Source organism: Pipra filicauda, unplaced genomic scaffold (genome assembly GCF_003945595.2).
Source record: "Pipra filicauda isolate LSUMZ 115617 unplaced genomic scaffold, ASM394559v2 scaffold1503_size11384_pilon, whole genome shotgun sequence".
In the NCBI taxonomy this organism is placed as follows: domain Eukaryota; kingdom Metazoa; phylum Chordata; class Aves; order Passeriformes; family Pipridae; genus Pipra; species Pipra filicauda.
In genome coordinates, this window is record NW_024103989.1 from 1 (window position 1) to 11,376 (window position 11,376).

Below are 11,376 nucleotides of genomic sequence, written 5' to 3' on the forward strand. Positions count from 1 at the left end.
CCACCTGAGCTTCCTCCTCCACAGATGGAGCCACCAGAACTTCCTCCTCCCCCGTACCCTGAGCCTTTTCCACCCCCAGATATGGAGCCTCCACCACCAGAGCTTCCTCCTCCTCCGTATCCAGAGCCTTTTCCTCCTCCAGATATGGAGCCACCACCACCTGAGCTTCCTCCTCCACAGATGGAGCCACCAGAGCTTCCTCCTCCTCCGTATCCTGAGCCTTTTCCTCCTCCAGATATGGATCCACCACCACCTGAGCTTCCTCCTCCATATCCTGAACCTTTTCCTCCTCCATAACTTGACCCACCACCCCCGTAACCCCCTGAGCTGCTGCCACCCTTGGAAATGGAGCCTCCTCCACCAGAGCTTCCTCCTCCACAGATGGAGCCACCTGAGCTTCCTCCTCCCCCGTACCCTGAGCCTTTTCCACCCCCAGATATGCATCCACCACCTGAGCTTCCTCCTCCTCCATATCCTGAGCCTTTTCCTCCTCCAGATATGGAGCCACCACCACCTGAGCTTCCTCCTCCACAGATGGAGCCACCAGAACTTCCTCCTCCTCCATATCCCGAGCCTTTTCCACCCCCAGATATGGATCCACCACCAGAGCTTCCTCCTCCATATCCAGAGCCTTTTCCTCCTCCATAACTTGACCCACCACCCCCGTAACCCCCTGAGCTGCTGCCACCCTTGGAAATGGAGCCTCCTCCACCAGAGCTTCCTCCTCCACAGATGGAGCCACCTGAGCTTCCTCCTCCTCCATATCCAGAGCCTTTTCCACCCCCAGATATGGATCCACCACCTGAGCTTCCTCCTCCACAGATGGAGCCACCACCAGAACTTCCTCCTCCTCCATATCCCGAGCCTTTTCCACCCCCAGATATCGATCCACCACCTGAGCTTCCTCCTCCACAGATGGAGCCACCAGAACTTCCTCCTCCCCCGTACCCTGAGCCTTTTCCTCCTCCAGATATGGAGCCACCACCACCAGAGCTTCCTCCTCCTCCGTATCCTGAGCCTTTTCCTCCTCCAGATATGGATCCACCACCAGAACTTCCTCCTCCTCCGTATCCAGAGCCTTTTCCACCCCCAGACATGGATCCACCACCACCTGAGCTTCCTCCTCCATATCCTGAACCTTTTCCTCCTCCATAACTTGACCCACCACCCCCGTAACCCCCTGAGCTGCTGCCACCCTTGGAAATGGAGCCTCCTCCACCTGAGCTTCCTCCTCCTCCATATCCTGAGCCTTTTCCACCCCCAGATATGGATCCTCCACCTGAGCTTCCTCCTCCACAGATGGAGCCACCTGAGCTTCCTCCTCCTCCGTATCCTGACCCTTTTCCTCCTCCATAACTTGACCCACCACCCCCAGATATGGATCCCCCCCCTCCAGAACTTCCCCCTTTTCCCCCTCCAGAGATGGGCCCCCTTATTCCGCCCCCTCCGGAGCCCGTTCCCCCCTTTATCCCTCCAGGTCCCGCTCCGAAGACTCCGGTCATTCCCGCCTGGTGGTCGATGACACCTGCAAGAAACGGGAATTGTGTCCACCTTGGGCTTTTCACCCCCAAAACCGGGATTGGAGCATCGTCCTTCCCACCCTGCTGGTCCCGGGCTTATCCCTGAGGGGTTTCCATGAGCAGAGACCAACCCACGGAATGTTTTCCTCCTTTTTCCGGGGTTTTTGGCTTATTTTAACCCAATTTCTGTCTTTTTCCCCCCATGAACCCTCAGTGTGGCCCTGCCTTTAGGGAAGGTCGGGACTGAGTTTCGCTCCCCTTTACCCGTCTCCCGTTTGCACAAATGTTAGGACTGGCTTTTATTTCCTCAAATTTTAGGACTGGCTTTTATTTCCACAGATTTTAGGACTGGCTTTTATTTCCACAGATTTTAGGACTGGCTTTAATTTCCTCAAATGTTAGGACTGGCTTTTATTTCCTCAAATTTTAGGACTGTATTTTTATTTCCATAAATTTTAGGACTAGTTTCTATTCCCACGAATTTTAGGACCAGCTTTTATTTCCTCAGATATTAGAACTGGTTTTTATTTCCACATATATTAGGACTGGCTTTTATTACCTCCAATTTTAGGACTTGTTTATTTCCTCAAATTTTAGGACTAGTCTTTGTTTCCACAAGTTTTAGGGCTGGTTTTTATTTCCACAAATTTTAGGGCTGGTTTTTATTTCCTCAAATTTTAGGGCTGGTTTTTATTTCCGCAAATTTTAGGACTAGTTTTTATTTCCACAAATTTTAGGTCTGGTTTTTATTTCCTCAAATTTTAGGACTGGCTTTTATTTCCACAAATTTTAGGGCTGGCTTTTATTTCCACAAATTTTAGGACTAGTTTTTATTTCCACAAGTTTTAGGGCTGGTTTTTATTTCCACAAATTTTAGGGCTGTTTTTTATTTCCAAAAGTTTTAGGACTAGTCTTTCTTCCCACAAATTTTAGGGCTGGCTTTTATTTCCACAAATTTTAGGACTGTATTTTATTTCCTCAGATTTTAGGGCTGGCTTTTATTTCCACAAATCTTAGGGCTGGTTTTTATTTCCACAAATTTTAGGGCTGGTTTTTATTTCCACAAATTTTAGGGCTGGTTTTTATTTCCACAAATCTTAGGGCTGGTTTTTATTTCCACAAATCTTAGGGCTGGTTTTTATTTCCACAAATTTTAGGACTAGTTTTTATTTCCCCAGATTTTAGGACTGGTTCTAATTTCCTCCCCTCCTGCCCTGCCCGGACCTGTAGAGTGAGGGAGTTCCTCCAGATTCTCCCAGTTCCTCCAGATTTGTTTGGAATTAGCCAATAATTCTGATTTATTGTCAGTTATCTACTGACACTCGGTCACACAAAAACTCCCCTTGTGTCATTTCCCAAATGACTCAGGATGGGAACTGGGATTTTTGGTTCTGACTGTGGGAGCTGAAACCACAAAATGGTTCCAGTTCTCTTAAAAAAGAAGCAAAGGAAGTCCTGGGGATACTCACAGACCGTGGCCGGGGAGCCCTCCTGGATCCTGCGGAGGAAAAGGGACCGGTCAAATTAAAACTGAAATTTAATTGGGAACTAGAAGTGAATTTGAAGTTGGAATTGAGATTGCAATCAAAATTGAAGTTGGGACTCAAATTCAAATTGAAATAAAAATTGGGATCAAAATCGAAATCAAAGTTAAAAATTAAATTAAAATGGATATTAGAATAAAAACAGAATTGAAATTGAAATTTGAATCAATATTGAAACTAAAATTGATATTGAAATAAAAATTGAAATTAAATTTAAATTTCCATTTTAATTTCAATTTTAATTTCAATTTTAATTTTGATTTCAATTTTAATTTCAATTTTAATTTTAAATTAAAACTAAAATTGAAATTGAAGTTGAAATTGAAATTAAAATTGAAATTGACATTGAAATCGAAATTTAAATTTAAATTAAAACTAAAATTGAATCTGAAGTTGAAATTAAAATTTAAATTTAAATAAAAACTGAAATTAAAACTGAAATTAAAATTAAAGTTGAAATTGAAATCGACATTGAAATCAAAATTTAAATCTAAATTAAAACTAGAATTAAAACTGAAGTTGAAATTAAAATTGAAATTGGAATTAAAATTGAAATTAAACTAAAAATTTAAATTAAAACTAAAATTGAAATCAACATTGAAATCAAAATTTAAATTTAAATTGGAATTAAAATTGAAATTGAAGTTGAAATTAAAATCAAAATTTAAATTAAAATTGAAATTGACATTGAAATAAAAATTTAAATTTAAATTAAAACTAAAATTTAAACTGAAGTTGAAATTGATACTAAAATTGAAATTAAAATCAAAATTAGAATTAAAATTAAAATTGAAATTGAAAATAAAATTTAAATTTAAATTTATGTTAAAATAAAAATTTAAATTTTAATTAAAACTAAAATCGAAATTGAAGTTAAAATTGAAGTCAAAATCGAAGTTAAAATTGAAATTAAAACTGAAATTACAATTCAGGTTAGTGTTCCCCAGTAACCCCAGGGAAGGCGCCTCCTCCCCGGCAGCTCCACCCCGGAGATCCCGGGCTCCGATCCCAGATTCCCATTGCCGTGTTCCCATTCCTGGGGATTCCCTGGCTCAGATCCCAGATTCCCATCCCGTGGGATCCCAGCACCCACCTGTGCTCCTCCTCCTCGAGCAGAGCCCTGTACACGGCGATCTCCACGTCCATCCCGGAGATCCCGGGCTCCGATCCCAGGTTCCCATTGCCATGTTCCCATTCCCGGGGGTTCCTTGGCTCAGATCCCAGGTTCCCATTGCCGTGTTCCCATTCCCGGGGGTTCCCATCCCCAGCACCCACCTGTGCTCCTCCTCCTCGAGCAGAGCCCTGTACACGGCGATCTCCACGTCCATCCCGGAGATCCCAGGCTCAGATCCCAGGTTCCCATTGCCATGTTCCCATTCCCGGGGGTTCCCCGGCTCAGATCCCAGGTTCCCATTCCCAGTGTTCCCATCCCGTGGGATCTCAGCACCCACCTGTGCTCCTCCTCCTCGAGCAGAGCCCTGTACACGGCGATCTCCACGTCCAGGGCCACCTTGGCCTCCAGCAGCTCCTGGTGGTCCCGGACGAGCCGCGCCAGCTCCGCCCGGGCCTCCTGCAGGGCCTCCTCCAGCTCCCGGAGCTGCTCCCGACCCTCCTGGACCGCTGAACCCCCCCGGAGCTCCGCGTCCCGGATGGAGTCCTGCAGGCTGGAATTCTGCACGGGAACAGAGGGGGGCCTTCATTTCCCTTCCCTGGGGGGGATTTTTGTTCCTGCAGGGAACGGCGGGGTCGGGATTTCACCGCTGTGCCACCAGGGGTTTCAGTTTTCCAGATGGAAAACCAGGGGTGGGATTTCACCACTGTCCCATCATTGGTTTTAATTTTCCATATGGAAAACCAGGGCTGGGATTTCACCACTGTCCCACCAGAGGTTTCGGTTTTCCAGATGGAAAACCAGGGTTGGGATTTCACTGCTGAGCCATCATTGGTTTTAATTTTCCATATGGAAAACCAGAGTTGGGATTTCACCACTGAGCCATCGTTGGTTTCAATTTTCCATAAGGAAAACCAGAGTTGGGATTTCACCACTGATGATTCCCTTCCATGGTCACGGGATCATGGGAACCCACGGCTGGAAGGGCGTCATGGGGATCCTCCAATCCAGCCCTGCACAGGGAAACCCAAAAATCCCACTGCTTTCAAACCCTCCCAGCATTCCTTGGAAATTAAAGGACCTTCCTTAACAATAGAACTCCAAAAATGGGTAAATTACCCAAACTAAATCCCAATGTAAATCCCATTTTCAAACCCTCCTGGCATTCCTTGGAAATTAAAGACTTCCCTCAATACAGAATTTCAGAAATTCACTTAACTGGGTGAATTAACCCAAATTAAATCCCATTTTCCAACCTTTCTGGCATTCCTTGGAAGTTAAAGGCTTTCCTTAATGACAGAACTCCAGGAATGGGTAAATTACCCCAAATTAAATCCCAATGTAAATCCCATTTTCAAACTCTCCTGGCATTCCTTGGAAATTCAAAGACTTTCCTTATTGGCAGAACTCCAAAAATGGGTAAATTAACCCAAATTAAATCCCACTGTGGATCCCAAGACTCTAAATCTGCTTCATTTTGGAGGGAAATCATCCCTAAGTTTGTCCCCAGAGGATCAGCTGCCTCCAGCTGCACCGAGACCCCCCGGAGAAGGCACTTGGACAGTTTGGAATTCGTCAGCTCACCCTTTTCCTGGCGACCTCGATCTCCGGCTGGAGCCTCTGGATGTGCCGGGCGAGTTCCTGGATTTCCCGGTGGCTGTTCCTCAGCTGCTCCCGTTGGCTCTCCCACGTGTTCTGCAGGTCCTGGAACTGAGGGCAGGAGGGGAAAAGGGACGTTTGGGATGGGTTTGGGTTCTTTCCCGGCGGGAGGACCCGTTGTGTCCCGGATTTCAGTGCCCACTCACCCTGCCCTGGTACACGGAGTCCCCAGGATTGGGTCCCACTCACCCATCCCTGGTACTCCCAGGTTTGGGTCCCACTCACCCTGCCCCGGTACAGAGTCCCCAGGTTTGGGTCCCACTCACCCATCCCTGGTACAGAGTCCCCAGGTTTGGGTCCCACTCACCCTGCCCCGGTACACGGAGTCCCCAGGTTTGGGTCCCACTCACCCTGCCCTGGTACTCCCAGGTTTGGGTCCCACTCACCCTGCCCCGGTACAGAGTCCCCAGGTTTGGGTCCCACTCACCCTGCCCCGGTACACGGAGTCCCCAGGTTTGGGTCCCACTCACCCATCCCCGGTACTCCCAGGTTTGGGTCCCACTCACCCTGCCCCGGTACAGAGTCCCCAGGTTTGGGTCCCACTCACCCTGCCCCGGTACTCCCAGGTCTGGGTCCCACTCACCCTGTCCCGGTACACGGAGTCCCCAGGTTTGGGTCCCACTCACCCTGCCCCGGTACACGGAGTCCCCAGATTTGGGTCCCACTCACCCTGCCCCGGTACACGGAGTCCCCAGGTTTGGGTCCCACTCACCCTGCCCCGGTACACGGAGTCCGCGTCGGCCGAGCTCCGGCGGGCGATGCCCTCGTACTCCTGGCGCACCTCGGCCAGGATCCCGTCCAGGTCCAGCTCCCGCCTCGTGTCCAGGGACAGCACGACGTCCGTGTCCCCGGCCAGGCTCTGCAGCTGGGACAGCTCCTGCGGGGAAAAACAGGATTGGGGTTACAGCAGGATTGGGGTTACAGCTCCTGCAGGGAAAAACAGGATTGGGGTTTTGGGAGAGCTCCTGCAGGGAACAGCGGGATTGGGGTTACAACTCCTGCAGGGAACAGCGGGATTGGGGTTACAGCTCCTGCAGGGAACAGCGGGATTGGGGTTTTGGGACAGCTCCTGCAGGGAACAGCGGGATTGGGGTTTTGGGACAGCTCCTGCAGGGAACAGCGGGATTGGGGTACAGCTCCTGCAGGGAACAGCAGGGGCGGGATCTGGGACAGCCTCCCTGCGGGGAAAAAACGGATTGGGGTGTTTTGGGGAGAGCTCCGCAAGGGAACAGGGATTGGGTACGCGCGGCAGGAACAGCGGGATTGAGGTTACAGCTCCTGCAGGGAACAGGGATTGGGGTTACAGCTCCTGCAGGGAATGATGGGGTTGGGATTTTGGGACAGCTCCTGCGGGAAACAGTGGGATTGGGGTTACAGCTCCTGCGGGAAACAGTGGGATTGGGGTTACAGTGGGATTGGGGTTACAGCTCCTGCAGGGAACAGTGGGATCAGGATTTCACCAGTGTCCCACTAGCAGTTTCAGTTTTCCATATGGAAAACCAGGTTTGGAATGTTCCCACTGTCCCACCAGTGGTTTCAATGTCCAACGAGGAAAACCAGGGCTGGGATTTTGACAGTCCATGGGATCAGTCCAGCTCAGCATGAAGGAAGAATTGGGACCCTCGGACAAAATTCCCACTGGAATTTCTCCACCTGCAGCCCCCAGGTCCCACAGTCCCACCACCACTTGTGATTTCCAGGGACTTCCAGCCCTTGGGACGGGCAAAGGGCGTATAAATTAATTAAATATTAATTTGCATGTCGATATAAATATAATCAATATTGTTTGAACTGGTAATTATAGATAAATAGAATAAATACTTATATACATAAAAGACGATATGTAGAGATAAATATAATAAACACTTATATACATAAAATATCTATATTTATAGATAAATATATAAAATATGTGAATGTGCCATCTATAAATATAGATATTTATATATTGTGTATTTATAAATAACTGTAATCATTATAGATATATATAATATAACTACATATATAGTTATATTATATATAATTATATATAATTTATATATAAATATATATATTTATATATAAATTTATATATATAATTTATATTTTATATATATTTATATATATAAATTTATATATATATAATATATATATAAATATAATTTATATATAAATATAACGAATATTTATTATTTATTTATGTATTCTAAAGACCTTATAAATTAATATAATGAACAGAAATATCAAGACCAAAGGCCTTAATAAGTAATTATATTCACTATATAATATTTATATATTAAAATATATACTACAATTATAATATTTATAATATATTTATAATGAATTTTAATATATAAATATATTATAAATATATATCATAAATATATAAATTATATATATATATTATAAATATATATAAATATCATTATAAATATATATTATAAATATAAATATATTATAAATATAAGTGCAATATATTACTTATAATGTAGTATATAATATAAATTAAGCTTTCTATTCTATAGCAATTAATCATATTAATTAACAAATTAATTCTCCACGAGGTCCCACTCGGGCAGAATTCCTGGGAATCTCCCCGAAACCCCCGTGTTTTTACGAGCTGAGGGTGAGGTTTGAGTCACTCACAGCTTCGTGCAAACAGCGCAGGAATTCCAGCTCCTGCTTCAGGATTTCCACCCTCACATCCAGCTCCATCTTCCCCAGGTAGGCACTGTCCAATTCCTGGGAAAAAACCAAAATCCACGGTCACATTCACATTCCTTTGCTCCAGATCCTCCCCTGGAGTTCAATTCCCGGCGTATTCCCAAAAAACCTTCAGCCCTGGGATCAAATATCGGCCCCCCCCGGGCTCGGATTCCGTCGGAAAAGCGACGGGAACGGAGGGAAAGGGGGGGAAAAACGGGCTGGGAAAGGAGCACCAAAACCTGGGGCAAAAAATGCCCTCCTGGGGAACAGGAGAAAGGGGAAAACGCGGGTTTGTTCTTTCTCTGGATAAAAAGCTGCCGAAATTCCCTATTTTCCCCCCGGATTTTGTTCTCCTGAGCCACCTCTAGGCGGGATTTAACCTAAAAATGACCTTCTGCTCGAGCTGGGGGGGGAGAAGAGGGGAAAATCAGCATTTTGGGGTTATTTCAGAGAATCCCACGATATCCCGAGCTGGAATATTTCCTTCCAAGGGACCCATTCCAGAGGGAATTCTCCCTCCCTGGCCCCTGCTCTCAGCCCCTCCAGCTGGAATTAAATCCCAGCAAACCCCTCAGCTTTGAGGACCTCGGGGGTTGTTTTATTCCCCAGGTTTTGACTCCTCGGTAATTAAAGACTTTTCCCGATCCAGAGCTCCAGAAATCCCTTGGAGCAGGTGAATTAACTCCAATCCCATTTCCAGGGGCTCCAGTTACTCCACCTTTTTCAGCTCCACAAATTCCTCCTCCCGGGACGTGCGGTTGTTGATCTCGTCCTCGAACCTGGGGCAGGAAGGAGGTGGATCATTATCTATTATTAATTAATGTACACAACTAATCCATTATCAATTAACCTATTTCATTCATCTATTATCCATTAATCTATTATCTATTATCAATTAACTATTTCATTCATCTATTATCCATTAATCTACACAATTAATCCATTATCTATTATCAATTAACTATTTCATTCATCTATTATCCATTACACAATTAATCCATTATCTATTATCAATTAACTATTTCATTCATCTATTATCCATTAATCTACACAATTAATCCATTATCTATTATCAATTAACCTATTTCATTCATCTATTATCAATCAATCTATGTACCTCGCTGTTATCTATGTTAATTTTTCAGTGGGGTGGATCAGAAAACAAAAGGGAATCACCCAAAAAAAAGTGAATTTAAATCGAGGTTTCAGTTGAATTCCAAGTTCTGGCAAGTGCAGAACGAAGCACTGAAACAGCCTCCCCCAAAAAATGGGATGGACACGGATTGGCCCTGAATTTAGGAATTGAATGAGAATTGGTCCTGAATTTAGGAATTGAGAGACACAGATTGATCCTGAATTTAGGAATTGATAGACAGAGATTGATCCTAAATTTAGGAATTGGTAGACACAGATTGGTCCCAAATTTAGGAATTGATAGACACAGATTGGTCCTGAATTTAGGAATTGAGAGACACAGATTGGTCCTGAATTTAGGAATTGATGGACACAGATTGGTCCTGAATTTAGGAATTGATAGACACAGATTGGTGCTAAATTTAGGAATTGATGGACACAGATTGGCCCTGAATTTAGGAATTGATAGACACAGATTGGTGCTAAATTTAGGAATTGATGGACACAGATTGGCCCTGAATTTAGGAATTGATAGACACAGATTGGCCCTGAATTTAGGAATTGATAGACAGAGATTGATCCTAAATTTAGGAATTGATAGACACAGATTGGTGCTAAATTTAGGAATTGATGGACACAGATTGGTCCCAAATTTAGGAATTGATAGACACAGATTGGTGCTAAATTTAGGAATTGATGGACACAGATTGGTCCCAAATTTAGGAATTGATAGACACAGATTGGTGCTAAATTTAGGAATTGATGGACACAGATTGGCCCTGAATTTAGGAATTGATAGACACAGATTGGTCCCAAATTTAGGAATTGATAGACACAGATTGGCCCTGAATTTAGGAATTGATAGACACAGATTGGCCCTGAATTTAGGAATTGATGGACACAGATGGGCCCTGAATTCAGGAATTCTGGACTAAGCCTCCCGTTTTTCAGAGCCTGGCTGGACACAAACTCCCTCTGGTGCAGCTGAGCCCGAGGTGACGGCTCTGCCCAACTCCCCCCGTCCCTCCCAGCAGGTCCCCCCAGCAGGTGCTGGGTTGCTCGGGGGAGGAAGAGGAGGAGGGTGGGATAAATCAACAAGAACTTCAATTTCCCTCTCATTTCGGGGGTTCAACCCTCCCCAGACTCCTCCATCCCCGAGGCCAAGCCCCCCCAGAGCACCCACTGCCGGCTCAGGGTGCGAAGCCGAGCTGGAAAACCCCCCAGCGCCCCTTTCCCCCCCCCGAATTTGGGGGTCCCTCACCTGTTTTTGTACTCCTCCACCAGCTGCAGCAGGTTGTAGGCCTCGGGGTCCAGCTGCTCCTTCTGGCTCTGGAGCGTCTGGAGCTGCCTCTGCAGGCTGGAGATGTAGGACTGGAAGAAGGAGGAGATGTTCCTGCTCTCCTCGGGGCCCGAGCTCTGCTGCTGCAGGAGCTGCCACTTGGCCAGCAGGGCCTGGTTCTGCCGCTCCAGACTCTGCACCTGGGGGGGAACAGATCCAGGGGGAAGGGATTGGAATCTCTGCTGTGGAAACAGGCTGGGAGAGCTGGGAATGTTCCCCTGGAGGCTCCAGGGAGAGCTCCATTCCTAAAGGGGCTCCAGGAGAGCTGGGAATGTTCCCCTGGAGGCTCCAGGGAGAGCTCCATTCCCAAAGGGGCTCCAGGAGAGCTGGGAACGTTCCCCTGGAGGCTCCGGGGAGAGCTCCATTCCCAAAGGGGCTCCAGGA

The 11,376-nt window shown here is 45.9% G+C and overlaps 1 protein-coding gene across 1 annotated transcript; it reads right to left on the reverse strand.

Moving 5' to 3' along the window:
* Positions 1-1,498: 1,498 nt before the first annotated feature.
* On the reverse strand, positions 1,499-11,132 carry LOC113983621 (keratin, type II cytoskeletal 1-like; the record flags this gene model as incomplete). Its single annotated transcript, XM_039378922.1, has 9 exons — positions 1,499-1,525; positions 2,994-3,018; positions 4,158-4,271; positions 4,516-4,736; positions 5,760-5,885; positions 6,547-6,711; positions 8,460-8,555; positions 9,238-9,298; positions 10,915-11,132. Coding segments are annotated over 9 exons (1,053 nt in total), but the record flags the coding sequence as incomplete, so codon positions are not given.
* Positions 11,133-11,376: the final 244 nt, after the last annotated feature.